Source organism: Sciurus carolinensis, chromosome 9, assembly GCF_902686445.1.
Source record: "Sciurus carolinensis chromosome 9, mSciCar1.2, whole genome shotgun sequence".
Taxonomy (NCBI): domain Eukaryota; kingdom Metazoa; phylum Chordata; class Mammalia; order Rodentia; family Sciuridae; genus Sciurus; species Sciurus carolinensis.
The window spans coordinates 137,996,469-138,012,105 of NC_062221.1; the positions used below are offsets into that span (position 1 = coordinate 137,996,469).

General features: G+C 55.9%; 1 protein-coding gene across 2 annotated transcripts in view; it reads right to left on the reverse strand.

The window, feature by feature from the left end:
- The window catches only part of C2cd2 (C2 calcium dependent domain containing 2), a 54,916-nt gene extending 48,013 nt beyond the window's left edge, over positions 1–6,903 (reverse strand). The window contains exon 1 of one of the 2 annotated variants that reach the window (XM_047563726.1): positions 6,225–6,902. In XM_047563726.1, coding sequence (XP_047419682.1) covers positions 6,225–6,494 — 270 coding nt within the window. In that variant the 5' untranslated portion in view covers positions 6,495–6,902. Of the gene's footprint in view, positions 1–6,224 lie in introns of both variants that reach the window. The other variant, XM_047563727.1, reaches the window with a different exon arrangement.
- Between the last annotated feature and the right edge of the window lie 8,734 nt (positions 6,904–15,637).

Consider the following 15,637-nt stretch of genomic DNA (forward strand, 5'->3'; position numbering starts at 1 on the left):
ACACCACGGGGTAAAGGTGTGCAGGAGCCATTCAGAGACCCCTTCTCGTGTACACCAGAATGAGAAGCAAAACATGTTACGGGCTGTGAGCACAAACCGTCTCACTCCTGAGAGGAGTCAAAAGTGAGAAAAGCAGAAGGGCCACGAGGAACTGAGCCCAAGGGATCAGTGTACATTGAGGCCTGGAAGAAAGTACAGGTGGAAAGACACAGGGCAGTGACGTGTGCACCTGGTGTAGACACACCCACACCTGTGTCCCAGCTCTGCCCACTGAAACAGCCTGGAGGCAACAGGAGCCACCCGGGAGAGAGCACACCAGCACCAGAACTTGGATTCCAAACGCCACCAACACACGGAACCCCAAGACTGCTGGAGAAGCACGTGGATCCAGGACCCGAGGAGAGGAACACGCGACAGGAGCCTTAACAAGAGGAAAGCGCTTGTAGAACCATGAGGCAAGGAAAGGGAGAAAATAAAAGTGAGCTTGGTGGAAGAACACAGTCACTCCAGACACTCCCAACGGCCACCTGGAGATGACTAAAGTGGCAAAAGACACAGCCAACAGTGCAGGATGGCTACCTGTAGAACAAATAAAGCACCAGAGTCCACAGGGACGTACGGCGTCAGTCAAACAGAGGGAGAAGCAGGCATCCAGTTCACCGCTCTGCCAGTCACACACGCGGAAGGCGAGAGAGGAGGAGGACCTCATGTCAAGGGACCCCAGCAAAGCATCTGCCACAGAGAAGATGCATGGTTAAAAGCGAAACTCAGGAAACGTCTGAAGAGCAGCAGAGGCTGTGTAGTCTCCAAGTACCTCCCCACCCACAGGGGAGGAGAGGGGCCATTAGCTGCAGAGGAGAAACCTGTCAGAAGTCACCTTACCAAGGGACCAAAACTGATTCCCAGTGACTAGGGCCACCAGCGTCAGGGCCCTCTGACACAGTGACTAACAGAGGACCCTGTTCTGAGTTTGTGACTGCAGTGCACACGGGAAAACACCAGATAAACCGAGACACGTTCAGCAAAGAAATGATCGGTGTTCTTCAGTGTCTCCACGGTCAAGAGAAATAAGGGAACACTGAAGCATCCTTATAGGCCACAGGAGATTAAGCAGCAGCCACTGAATGTCACCTGGGCCTGAGGGACCTTAGAATACTAAGAGGATGTGGAGAGAAAACCTGTGCAATTCAAATACGGTTTCCAGGTCCAGTTATTCAAGGTGCTGGGGACATTGACCGGGTGCTATCACATAAGTTCATGGTTATTAATCACAGTAACAATGTACCGAGGTTAACTTCTGGTACTACTACAACGTAACTTCACTGTGTTACAAACTATAGCCACTTTGTACCAATGTTAATTCTTGGCTGGGAACATTGTGTTGCTATTTCGGAAGGCTGGGGAAGGAATATATGGACTCTCTCTGAATAATGTTTTTCAACTTTTCGGGAATCTTTAAAAGCAATTCAAAATAAAAAGCTTAAAAAAAAAAAAAAAAAGAGGATTTGCAAAAGAGCAGCACACTTTCATCGGCTCGCTCCATCCCAGGCATTTGGCTCAGCGCCTCAGAGTCCATCTCACCTCTAGGAGAGCCGATTGTTTTCTGGATAAAACCCCAAATCATCCCTTCTACAGATGATGCACAGAGAGTCCGAGGTTTGCCTCGGATCACACAGCTGCTATGTGCGGAGCTGGAGCTCCCAGCCTGTGGCCGCCCAGCCCGGCCTCAAACAGGTCCTCCAGGCAGCCGGTGGTGGGCCCTGCCGACCGAGTGCAAGTTAGCTTTGGCTGGATTTGGTTGGCACTGGTAGTACACCCTCTCTCCTGGACTCCAGCCTTGCTGGAGAATGGGTGAGGGCAGAGAGCAATGGAACTGGCGCCTGTTCCTGGCCTCCACGATCTGCAGAGTCATGGGCAGCCTCCTTTAATGTTGATTCTCCAGGAGTGGAAAACAAAGCCCATTAAACAGCCTGTTCTGACCAGGCTGGCCAGCTCCCAAGCCAGAGGGTCCTGTGCAGACAGCGCGGTGTGCACGGCCACTGTTTCTCCCCTCCGCCAGGCCTGCCACTCACCCCACTGATGACTGGGGTCTGCTCAGAGCCAGAGTTGAGCAGCGCACCAGGTCAGCTGTGCCAGGACAGACCCCTCTCCATCCCAGCTCACAATGCAGGGAGCCAAAGAGGGCACAAGCACCACCAGGTGCCAACCAGGGGCAAGCACAGATTGCCTGAGGGGCAGAGTAGGATCCGGGCACCTCTGAGCTGAGGTCTGAAAAGGTTAGAAAAGGTCAGATGAGCACTCCGAGGATTGAGGATGGCGCTGGAAGGTCTGTTGGGAAAGAACCTGAATGTCTGAACCACAGAAAGGAGACCTGGCAGGAGTCATTGTCGGGGCGCAGAGCCAGCAGCCCCCTCAAGGCCTGTTTTCCTTCTGTTGCCTGAGGGCAGGGCAGGCCCAGGGCCCTTACCCCAGGGGCCAGCACACCTTTCCCAATGGATTTCCTGTGCTGCGGCCACCATCACTGGTCAAGGAGTTTGGGTTTTGTAGGCACATGATGGGAAGGCTCTGCAGGCTGAGGCCACTTTGTTTACTGAGTTGCAGGAGCTCACGTGGACATCAGCACCATTCACAGCATGTCCTAAGTTCCCACAGCATCTGTTTTCACAAGGCTGCAAATCGTCTGGTCGTCTCCGTCTTCTGCATTTATAGCATTCCTCTGAGAAATCCTGGGCTGAAGGACTAAAGAAACCATGGGCTTTAGGGACTCTCCTGACACTGGGCGCCAACGAGGGGCAGGGTGTGCAACCAGGCAAGTCCATGGCACCAGCAACAGAACACAGTTCTTGCTCTGCGACAGTGCTGCCAAGGACACATGGACCCAGAAGCATTGGACTCAGAGGAAGCCCTGGGGCCACCTGTTACAAGCATGAGCCAGAGAAGCTAGACACAGCGATCCAGGGTGTGCAGGGGCTGGGCATCAAGCAGCACCCTTGGGCTGCTTACTACCACGATCACCTGTGAGTGTTAGGATGGAGGCAGGTGAGCATCAGGGGATCTGCACAGGATGGTCCAATACTATCCTCAGCCCTGGGCACCCTGAGGCACCCTGAGCCAGGACAGAGCCACTTCTGAGATGGGCTCTTCCTGAGGAAGTGGGATTAGATCAGTGGACACTGGTTTGCAAAACCAGACGGAGAGATGGGAGAAGCAACGTCACAACCACCACCTGGAGGTGCCACGGGTGAAGGGGACCTACGAATGTCTGATTCGGGGACAGGTGTGTACACAGCAGCTTCTCACGAGCGATTCTCAGCCCATGGGAAGCACTTGAGGACTTGTGAGAAACACAGTGTGCTTCCCACACTCCTGCCTTAAAGTGTGAACCGAGTGGGGAGAGAGGGCACGTGCATTCCTAAGCTCCCTGGGTGGTTCTCCTGGTCCCACACTGAGCTGAGGAAGAGCTGGCAAACCAGCGGTGGTGTCCTCTCCTGGGCGTCCAATTCTCCACCTCACAGAATAACGACTATTTCTGGAATAAGGGTAAAAATCCTGGGTCCCCTCTGATACAACGAGCCTGCCCTGCTGTGGCCACTGGTCATCAGAGTGCAAAGCAGGCTCCACAGTCATTACTCAACCCTCGGCTCCCAGGGGACACCGGCCTCATGTTTCAGGATGAGACATTAAACAACCATACCCTTTAGCCCTTCTTACTGGACCTCATTCAAAGAAAACATCGGGGTCTCAAGTTGAATTTGCTTCCCACGGGGAACATGGCTGTAGCTGAGAATGGACCCTGGAAAGGCCAGCTCAGGCTCCAGGAGACCCTCAGCAGCTCCCGCAAGTTCACAAGCCTCGGCACTGATTCCAGAGAGGGAAGAGGCTCGACTAGAAGAGTCTGGTTCCTTTCCATCTTGAAATACAAAACTGGGTGAGACTTGCAATGGGAGGGTTACAGTTGTCCTTGGATAGAAAAGTCTACTTTTCATGCAGCATGCTGATAGGAACAAGTTATTACCAGCATCTCCCCATCTGCAGGTGGCAGCCAAGTGTTGGTCTCTCCCCTGGCTGGGTTGGAGAGCTAGCAGGACTGGGAGGGGGCTAAGAGGTGGCCCTCTGGCCAGCCAGGCCCGTGGAGAGCAGGGGCAGGCTGGGAGTGCCAGCCCTAATCGGGGATTAGTGGGAGCCCAGGCGGGGGAGGGAGTGAAGAAATCCTGTAAGCACGGCCATTGGGGTCAGGGTGCCCACCAGCACAGACACCAGCACCTGCTCGCCCACACTGTCACTACTGTCACAACAGTGAAGGCCCAGGACACTGGGAGGGTGCTAGTCAGTGGCAGGGAGTCAGCTGCCAGAATCCTCTCTGCCTGCAAACCCTCCACTTGAATTCAAATCAGGCAACACTCCCAGACACTGGCTCAGGAGTGACACTACAGACTGCTCCACGCAGAATGCCACAGGGGATCTGGGCTGCTTTGAGCTGAAACCCAGTACGTGATGGCTGCTTCCATCCTGACTGCTGGCGTGCAAGGCTGCGCGTGGCCAACAGCAGAGAGAACTGAGAAGCGCATGGAGCCCAGCTCCCCTGCGAAGACTCCAGGGCTTCAGGGGAAAGGTTTTCACCCTAACCCTTCACTTCTCTCCTCGAGGAGTCTCAGACTGGTGCCACCGACCCAGACCAGTGCAGGTCAGGGGCTTCCTCCTCTCTCTGCTGACACTGCAGTGCCGGACAACCTGCAGCTCTCCCCCTAAGGGGGCATACTTCTGGAAGCCCATCGAGAAATGACAGGAAATGAAGCAGACATCCCCAACTTGCAAAGGCAGGGCCACTGGCTCTCAGCCTGAAACTCCGCCAGGAGTCCCAGTGTCAGAACCCTACGGTCACTCGCCCGACATCGCCTGCATTCCAGAGAACCAGAACATGAGGACACAGGCCTAGTCACCAGCCCGAAGAGGACTCAGCACCAGAACAGGCCTGTGACCAGGTCAGTCAAAGTTCTGTGACCCATGTTTACTCCCAGGCATGAGGACACAGGACTTGAGAGCTGATGCAGGTAGATGTCCAGCTCTGGACAGCTGGGGCACCAGTTCTAGCCGCCAAGACGGACCTCAGTCAACCCATCTTTTATTTATCATCCAAAAGGTATGGTTATTTTTTTTAAGCATTCAGAACAACGGAGTTGTTGGGTTCATGCTAATTTACACTCTAACCCTTTCGCTTTGTAATTCCATGGCTACGAGTGCCAAGGCATGGCAAAAACACCGGGCGACTGTGGAGCATCTCGAAGGTTGATGGGTCCAGGAACCAGCATCCCCCATTTCCGAGGCCAGCAGCCACTGTCTCCCCAACCAGGTTACACAAGCAAAGGCACACACCCCGAAGGACTGAAGGACTGTCAGGAGTGCCTCGCCCCCTGCGGAGTGCTCCAAATAGCAGCCACCACCCACCCCAGAGCCTGTCAGCAGACTAAGGAGTCTTAAAAGTAAGACTAAGCCACCAAATAATTAACAAGAAAGAAACAATCACAGGAGTGTGAGGTGGCAGCTAAGCCGCAAGCCCACAGTCTGAACTCAGAAGCAGCCAGGTTCACCTTCTGCCTGTGCCCCCACAGGCTGCATGTCCTAACCTCTCCAGGCCTCCGTTTCCCCACCTGTAAAATGGTGAAGGCATCTACCCCCAAGAGTGTGCTGACTCAGAGATCATGTGTACACAAAGCCCCCAGTATACCCCCTGGCAAGTAGCTGGCCTCAACAAATTGGCCACTAGTTTCATACACCCAGAAATAAAAGCCTTTTTAAAAACAAAGAAATTCTTGGCAAAGTTCAGTGAGATTAGAGAAGGGAAGTATATTTGGATCACAGTTATTTGTTTATCAGGTGCAAGATCAGTGAATGTGCAATGGGACACTGGAATCCACCCGGGAGTCCAGGCAGGGAGGTTCTGACGCGTCCCTCCAGCAGCCGTCCATCCCCGCACAGCTTAGGGCCTGGCGCTCCTGATGTTCCGAGTATGAAAAAGAACCACGTTGTCCTGACTCCCCACCGAGGGTCCCTCATTCTCCTCCGCCCTACTCCTAACTTTCCCGGAGGCTCTGCCGGGCTGGAGGTGGGGAAGGCTCACTTCGGGTCAGCCCGAGGCTGCGACAACGCCCCCAGGAAGGAGGGCTCTCCCCACCGCGGCTCCCGTCAACCTGCCCCGACCCCGGCCGGCTCTCCTGGAAACTCACCCCTCTCCTTTTGGCCTCATGGTTCAGGGCGATCACCCAGGCCGCCTGCCACTGGCTCCTCCAGCTATTCAGCGTCAGGATCCAAGAAAGCAGCGCGTCCGACTCGGGGCGCCGCTCCTCCTCGGGCTCCGCCCTCCGCCGCGGCGGGGGTCGCGCCCTGGCCAGCGCCCACTGCGTCAGGTACAGGCCCACCGTGACCAGGGCCGCGACGAAGAGCGACACCAACACGAACCACTGGACCTCACCGAGCCACCAGCCCAGCCGGGCCATGGTGATGGCGCATACCCGGCCCGCCTCGCCCCAACTCCACAAGCAACCCCGTGCGGGACGCAGAGCCCGCCGGCGGTGAGCTCAGGACATCCGCCGGCCTCGGCCGGGGGCTGGAAGGGGCGCGGCGGGCCCGAGCCAGGCCAGGCGCAGCGCCTGGAGGCCCGAGGCCGGGCGGGGCGAGCAGGAAGGGAATGCCCGGCTGGCGCCTGGCGGCCACGGCCCAGGATTGCGCCCCAAGCCCCGCACACCTGGGAGAAGGGAAGGCGGGAGCAGAGCCGGCGGCCGGCGCGCCCGCCTAGCGCGTCTGGGAAGTTCCCGGGGCCGCGGCCCGGCGCGCTTCCTCCCAGCACGCCGCCCCGGGCGTCCCGCCCGCGGCCCAGCAGTGGCCGGACGAGGCCCGGCCGGGGGCGGGCCGGGGGCGGGACCGGCGCGGACAGGGGCCGCCCCTACGCCCCCTTAAAGGCCCCGCGGGCCCGCGCCCCTGCAGCCCCACCCCGCCTGGGCCCCGCCGCGCGCGCTTCCCCGCCCCTCCAGCGACTTCCCTGGGGCTGGGCCGCCAGGGGACCCAGCCGCTTCCCTCCACAGACAGGCCCCCCTGGCCACAGGATCGCGCCGTGCGCGGGATTTAGTGATTAAGCAGCCCGACCCAGAGGCTACTGCGGGGCTGCCTGAATTGTCCCGTGTGCGTGCATGTGTGCGTGCGTGCGTGAGCACGTGTGTGAACGATGCTCTGGAGAAGAGCGATTTTAAGGATTGTCGTTTCCCACCAGCAAGACTGTGTCTGGTTACAAGTCCTTGAAAGTCCTTAGGGACCCATGGCCCACACCCAGAAGTAGAGGGTATAGGGTCTGGCCTAGTGGACTATGCTGCTCAGCTCGAAGGAGGGTGACCCCAGGCCCTTGACTCTTGTTGTGGTTGCTATTTGTTGTGTGACGCACGTGTGAGTGTGTGTGCTTCGGTGAGTGTGTTTGACGTACCATGGGAATAGTGTGTGTGCACGTGTGCTCCCTTCTGCATGTTCATCTTGCAGAAACAACACCCATCTTTTGGAAATGATGTAGGAACCCAGGAGCCAGAGATTCTCCAAGGCCTAACACAGGCCTAAACCATGACAGCGACTGCGTTATGTTTTCTGCGGCTCTATTAACGGGACTTGGCCTTGAAGTTGGGCTAGATAGACCTGAGTGTCCCTTGGGTCTTCTCTTGCCTAGCAGGGGTCGGGTGGTGGGCCAGTGGTTGGTCACATCAGTGGGGATTCGATAGGAAGGAGGAAGGAACTGCTGGACAGAGAGCCCTTAAGGGAGCAGAACAGGAAGCTGGCAGGCAGGTGAAATCCCACAGGGGGTGCCCAGGTGAGCCTTCCACATCAGGTCTGTGATCAGAAAGTGGAAATAAGAATGGTTCCAGCAACTTCCTACAAGTTACTATCAAAGATGGGCTACCCCCTCAGCCTCAGGTTATTAAGGGTAGGAAATACTTCTCTTTTCTCTTAATTACATCTGTGCTATCTTAAATGAAACAAAGGAAATTTCTTATTTGGAGAAAAAAAATCTAATTAATTATTTGCTGATCTGTAGCCAGATCTATACAGTTGAATAATTCAAGTCCTACAGGATCCCTGCCAGAGTAACTAAGGTAACCGGCGGTCTAGCCCTGCCCACCTGTTCCCACGTGAGTCCATGTCCATGCATGTGCCTGGCTGCAGCTCTGTGGGCGGAGATGAGGTGTCTGTCCTGTGTGACTGGTGGGACCGGTCTCCTTCCTCCACCCGGATACCTCAGAGACTGCTCACCCGGCTGGCATATTTAGAGGCTTGTAACAAGCTGCAAACTGACCACCATCCCTAGTCTAGGATTTGTCATGCTTCCCTGTGCTTCTACAAAGAAGGCGTCAACATGCAGACATACACTTCCAGAAGGGAAATGCAGGGAGACAAGCAGTGATGAGGCTCGCAGAGGATAAGGCGGAGGCCCAACGTGCAACAAGAACTGAAGCCTCTCCGGAACCTAGGGAAAAGACCAGGCTCCTTTGTTTTCGTCCTCGCCCAATCCTACTGGCACCCAGTCCCATTTGTCCACTACACCCGCCCTCTCCTACACCCATCTCACTTCAACCCAAAAAGTAAGCCTGAGGCTGTGCCCAGGGAAGGCTCCCGTCCTCACCCACCAAACCTCAGATGGCTCAGGGTTCTCTGTGCTATTCTGCATTGTGATGTACTACTTTTAACCACTCTTTTTTTAAAAAAATATTTTATGTATTTATTTTTTGTGGTGCTGAGGATGGAACCCAGTGCCTCACGCGTGCTAGGCAAGTGCTCTACCACTGAGCCACAGCCCAGCCCTTAACCATTCTTAAATGGAAAACATTGTAGCAGTGGATTCTGCAACACGTTCACCTTAGCGTCTGCGAGCAGGTGGTGCAGGAATGTGGGGCAGAGTCCCCAGGGTGCTGACCGGTGCCCTCAAACCCAGCTCTCACCCCTGGTAGTGTGGTAGTGGCCACGGAAGGAACAGATCCCAGCTGTTCAGCCTGCAGCGCAGACTTCAGTTCAGTCTGCGGGAGCCCTGGGAGCAGTCACCTGGGTACTCTGCGCTCAGAGGACAGTGCCCTGAACTTGGACCAGTCTCCGCCCAGGCTCAGTGTGCGCCGTCTCCAGGCAGCCTGGGAGAAACAGCAGAAACCAGATTCTGAATTCCCCTCCAGCCTCCCCGTCACTGGTTCTCAGGGCCAGAGGCTTCCCAGCACAGGCGTCCTTGTTCTGTGTCCCCTTCACAGACAGAGGCTGCCTGCTGGATGCTTTGCTGAGTCTCCCAGTCTCGGGCAGTTTCCTCATCTGTGCAGCAGGTTGAAGAGTGTCAGTGTCTTCCCAGCAAGCCTTGTGATCATGCTGGATTTTCAGAAATTAGTAAATACGTCTAGTGTGATGCGTTTCACCTCTGTAGACAAAAATCATATTCATCCATATGAGAAATTATTTATTATCTTCAAGTCAGAAATTCTTGTAGGGTTTAAAATTACTTCCAAAAAAATCAGGATTTGGGTTAAATTTCCAATATCTTAAATTGCCAGAGGGAGCAAGGAAAGGTGGGAGTGGAGAAGTCTACAGTTGCTCTCCAGTGGGTGGGAAAGCTTTCTCCGCACTCTGCCGTGGTCACAGATTGCTACTGCTCCAGTTATCAGGTTGCGTCCCAGGACGCTGACAGAATGGAGAGGGCTGTGGTGGCCTCTCCTGTGAGCACAGGGCCCTCCCTGGCTGGCAGCCGACCTGCTGAGAAGTCCCTCCTAGCAAGCAGCTTTCCGCGCCTGGCTAGTGCCCCAGGCTGCGACACAGAGGTGCCAGGGGGTGTGTGTGGACATCTGACCTCTCTCCCATGGGCTCCGTGCAGGGAGTCAGAGCCCCAGTCAGAGCCACCCTGGGCCAAACCAGGCCTTCCCCTCCACTGGTGTCCCTGGGCTTCTTGTCCCAGTCACAGCAGGACTTAGCGGGTCCTTGCTCACAGCACCTCCCGGGGAAAGGCAGTGGTCCCAGCACTGCAGGGACCGGGCAGCACGCAGCAGAGGCTGTGCCAAGAGTGTGCGGGCGAGACCACAGGCCGTGCCACAGCCCCTGCGCAGTGGCAACAGAGACGTCAGCACTGGCTGCCAGGGTGCCATCCACACCCCACACTGTCCTACAGACGCAGGATGTGGAAGTCCAAGCGTGCACGCTGACTGATCATCCACTACCCTCGGACACCATGTGAGGCTGGAAGTCAGACGACCATCAGCAAGATGTGCTTCAGAGATCCCAGCCCGGCAATGACCATGGGGATCCAGGGAGGTGCCCGGGCGGCATCAGAGCAGGGCTGCGGCTCGCTGCTGGCCAGCCTGACCCAGGGACTCAGCCTGCGACTGAGCAGGAGGGGTGTCCAGTCTCTGCTGGTGGCTCAGGTACGCCTCTTGTGGTGCTGCCCAGGAGCAGTTGCTTGGACGGTTGGCTGGGACCATCCCTATGAGGAGAGATGTGTCGCCAGCATTTAAAAATATTCCTCCCAGACTCTTCCCTGTTTTCCCTGACCTCCCCCCTCTGTGCTGACACTTGGAATCCCTCTGTTGGGAATTAAGGTGTCTATTTGGAAATGGAGTGTGTAGGGACTTATGAGGTGGCGGGGGACCTGGCAGAGGGCGCACAGGAAGCGAGAGATAAGTGCTGCCGACCAATGCCCCCTCCCCTCTGTGGGTGGTGGGATGGTCTGCACACAGGCTCCAGCGGGGACAACCGAGGCAGGGCCTCCCTTGCTGAGGACCAGGCCTCTCTATTCCACGGCTCCCCGTTAGTCCATGAAGACAGAGTGAACAATTCGGCTGGTCCAGAAAATGCAGTGCTTCTGTTCGCCTAGCCCTTAGATTCCAGAGCCAGAGAGGCTGGAACTCCCAGCCCGCTGAGGAAAGGCGGTGTGGAGGCTTGGAGACGCGGAGCGACTCGGCGAGGCGATGTGGGTTGGGGGACAGAGACAGGCCTGGAATCCGGGTGTTCCCCTGTGACCCTTCACGCTACGCCTGCGGCGAGTCTGCGTGACACCCTGGGCAGCGAGAGAAGAGCAGTTCTTCACAGGCGCCGACACCCATTTACGGCGATGTCTCATTGCCCCAGTTCTGACGGAGTGGGCCTCTCCCCAAGCCACTCGGAGTGGCAGCGGTGACTCTGCCTGCCAGTGCCCGGGGCCAGTGACACGTTCTCCTGGAGCATCATCTCCCACAGAGCTGCCCTTGGGAAGCTGGTCCTGGGGAGGGGCAGCATCCAGCCTCCTGTGACCCCAGCTTCTCTCTCCTGTCCAATCTGCAGGAGCAGCAAAGCCGAAGCCCAGGTTCTCAAGAGGAAAGTGGTTCCAGCTTCTCCCTCCTTGTTCTTCCTCTAGGTCACGGATGCCCCAGATGGTAGGAAGAACGTGACTGATGTCCAGGGGGTGAGAGAAGGGCCATGCAGCGCACAGTGGGCCCCCTGCCCTCTTCCCTGATCTGTCCTTGTTCGCACTTGATTCCTCAATGGCCAAATAACCTGGGGACCATCCTCCCCCACCCATCTGGGGGAGCTGCGTGGAACCCAGCTGACAGTCTTCCTAACGTGTGGCTGAGCTCCACGGGAAAGGAGGAGTCTCCAGGCCCCCCAGCAGCAGAGGGAAAAGTCAGGCAGGGTGATTTATGGGTGCCGTGTCCCTGCTACTCTGGGCAAGGCAGGGCAGGGCAGGCTTGGCCGTCTCTTGTGGCCGAGGAGCAGGACGTGTAGGCAGATGGCACAGAGCAGGTGGAAGTGAGAGTCCACAGGGAAGGGACTCCTTGGGGGAGACTGGAACAGGGTGCACTGGGAGCGAGGGGCCGGGAGGCTGCTCCAGTCCACCCACACCAACGCACCAGCTCCACAGTCCACGCACAGCATCCTAAGGAAGGAGGTGACTTGTCTGCCAGCTGCTGTGACAACCTGCTGTGGACTGGGAGGCTGTGGACAAGTTGTGCCACGGTCCAAGACTGCAGTCCGAGGTCGGAGGCCAGCGCCATGGGTTCTGAGGAGGCCCTTGCTCAGGCTGCAGCCGTCTTCTCACGCGTGTGTCCTTCCGCGGCGGGAAGGGGCAAGCGAGCTCTCCTGGCTGTTGGGTTTGCACTGCTGGGATGGAATCCAAGGCCTTGGGCGAGGCAGGGGGCGCTCTACCACTGAGCCACACCCCAGTCCTCTGGGGTCCCCTTTGATGAGGGCACCGCTGTCGTGACCTACTGACCTCCCAAAGGCCCACCCATCATGGGTTAGGGTTTCAACATGGATTTGGGGGGACACATACGTGCTAACTACTGCAGACGGCGCCAGAATGAACTCAGGACACTGGGCAGCTTCCTTCATAGGCACCTGGAGACTCTGCGGCTTCATAGGCAGTTTCCAAGCTGCAGCCTGCAGGGAGAGTCAGGCACACAGCGAGGAGCAAGGCTGGCCCCCAGCATCTTAGCCACCCACCCTGGACGAGCCCCGGGGAAGTGAGAACGCTGGAAAGGAGTCAGACACTGCCACGTTCTGACTTCGGCTCTTGTGGCCATGCTAAGATGTGCGTGAGGCAGGTGTCGATGCTCCCGTTGCACCTGCAGGTTAGGAACTGAATCCAGAGTTCCGCGACTTAGCGAGGCCTCCACGTTTCTCCTGGACACAGCTCAACCTTGAGCCAGACGTGTCCAGAGCTCCGGCTGCTCACACAGTCCCCTTCTCTGCTGTGAATGCACCTTTGCAAAGAAAAGTGGCTGCAGAGCACTAAGCCCTGGTCTTGAGGACGCTCCCCAGGACCCAGGTTCCACGGACGTACTGGGAATCGGCATTCAGCCGGTGGCCAGCCAGGGCAGTGGGCATTCTGTACTCGCTCCTTTCCATCATGGCTGCTCTCCGTGAAAAGTGAAGTGTGCAGGGGAGGCTCCAAGGAAGCTGCGTTACGATTTTAAAGATAAAGTTGGGGAGACTGCTTTCAATTTCATCTAGGGCAAGGGAGAGAGGTCTTGGGCAGGTCGACAGAAGGATGTCATGACACCAACGGGCAGAGGCCCAGGCTGGCGACAGTCCCTGCCTGATGCGGAAGGTCCCCGCCTGGACCAGAGCACCTCGGAAGCAGCGGGTCTGGGAGCCCCGGTGCTGGGAGGAAGCGCCCACCTGGAACCCAGGCTGGCTGGCGTTCTCCCGGGAAGCGTTGCTGAGGCTTCTCTGGCCACGTCTCACACCAGGGACGCTGCATGCCGGGAGTCCCGGGTTCCCGTCCTCCGTCGGGTTCCAGGGTGCCCCTGGGAAGGCGCCATCTCCGACTCTCTCCTCCCCCGGGGCTTCTGAGCAGCGGGCTCGTGCTCGGGTGTGAGGCTGCCTTCCACCTGCTTCTCCAGGCAGCAGTCTGTCCCCGCCAGAGGCCTCCTTCCTGTGCGCCCGGCCTGGCCGGATCTCTGAGGTGAGGTCCTCAGTCCCGCGCCCTCCCGTGGCCACCTGCCTGTCGCCATGGAAACCCTGCCCACTAGCAGTGTGGGGAACACGCCTTCCCAGACCAAGCACTGGTCCCCCCACACCCTGGAGCCCAGGCTCCGCTCTAGGCCTGTAGGTCATTGCAGACGGTTACAAACAAACTCGCCGGCGTTATTGCTGCCTTTGGGGGCCTAGGTGGGCTTCTGTCTGGGTGAGACCCTGAGTCAGGACCGTAAACGTCGGTGGGAAATGTCACACAGAAGTTCGGTCCTCAGGCGCCACTCAGCGCCCTGCGGTGAGACCCTCACATGCAGGAGTGAGGCTCTCAGGCGTGGGAGGCGAGACCCTCGGGGGCGGGAAGCCAGACCCTCAGGCGCACAGAGCACCTACAACGTGAACCCTCACTCACGCTGGCATTCACAGACACTGGAGCATCTTTCCTTTTTGATTTAAAAACCATACTCTTTTTTTAATCTTAATTTATTTTTATTGTAAACAAATGTGATACGCGTTGTTTCTGTTTGTACGTGGAGGAGCAGCATACCAGCATACCATTTGTGTAATCATACATTTACATAGGGTACTGAGGTTTGATTCCTTCTGTTATTTTTTCCTTCCCTCCCACCCCTCCCACCCCTCTTTTCCCTCTATACAGTCCCTCCTTGCCCCCCTCCCACCCCACATTATGTGTCATCATCTGCTTATCAGTGAGTGTAATGTATAAAGCTGCTCCCCCGCCCATCAGGTGCAGTAATTTTCCCCGCCTCCCAACCACTTGCCAATCTGTGAACATCCTAGCTAGCTATTGGTTCATCAGTCAGCTTGCAAGTATCCTTCTCCCATTTTGGTCCCCTGTTAGTCCAGCAGAATTCAACTGTTTTACTGTAGCTTCCCCGCCATCTTTTTCCATTCTTCTTCTGTCCTACACACTTTTCTCTATCCTCCTGGCTTTCCACTCTCTCTAGCGCGCGCCCTTTCTTTTCCTTTCTCTTTTCCTCTCATTTTCTCTCTTACCCTGCAGGGAGACACTGTTTGCTTAATAAATTCCCTTATGTGATTTCCCATGTCCGGCGTGGTTCCGTGGAAATTCCTTACAGTGAGATCATTCATCTTTTGGATTTTTGAGATTGGCTTATCTCACTTAGCACGATATTCTCCAATTTCATCCATTTGCCTGCAAATGCCATAATTTTATTATTCTTTATAGCTGAGTAATATTCCATTGTGTATATGTGCCACCGTTTCTTTATCCATTCATCAATTGAAGGACATCTAGGTTGGTTCCACAGTCTGGCTATTGTGAATTGAGCAGCTATGAACATTGATGTGGCTGTATCTCTGTAGTATGCTGATTTTAAGCCCTTTGGGTATAGGCCGAGGAGTGGGATAGCTGGGTCAAATGGTGGGTCCATTCCAAGTAAAAACCATACTCTTGTGTTAAGTTTGATTATTAGAAACAATAGAAAATACTCAATCCTCGCACCTCACTTCAGCCCCACGAGGGAAGAACTCCTCAGTCACTGAGTCTTCAGCTCTTACCCTGCAGGTCTCAAGTGTTCAATTCAAGTGTTTCCACAAAATTGACAAGGTGCATTACAACAGGCTGGAAATCAGACCAGATCTTACACATCCTTTATTATCACTAAGAATGAGAACAGAGATGGTCTTCTAAATGGGACACTGGAACAATATAGTAGTTTTTACATACAAATAAGCAGTTCTATAAACAGAGCACTGGGCAGAATCAGTACCCTTCACATTACATGATATGCAAGGAAGTGACTTTTATCATCTGCTCAGCACTTATTTTGGTGGAAAGGAGCAAAATGTGTTCAACAGAGGTCACATTCACTCTGGACAGCATGCTGTTGGTTTTGCATGACAGGGCTGCTCTGGCACGGGTGTTGATCGACTGTTGGAGAATAATTAATAATAACAATTGCCCTGCGTCTGAAGTCATCTCGGAGAGCAGAGGGTCTGGGAGGAGTCTCATCACACCGTTGGTGTGACAAGCAGAGGTCTCTTCTACATCCAGCCTTTATGAGCTCATCCTTGTCTTCGTTGACAGGGTGTCGATCCAGGTGTCAGGTGGTCTATGACGCACACACCACGTCTGAGTGGACACGGGCAACGCCGTTTTTAAAGCCATCTCCAGCGACACTGTCACAGTCCTCCGTGCCTGTGG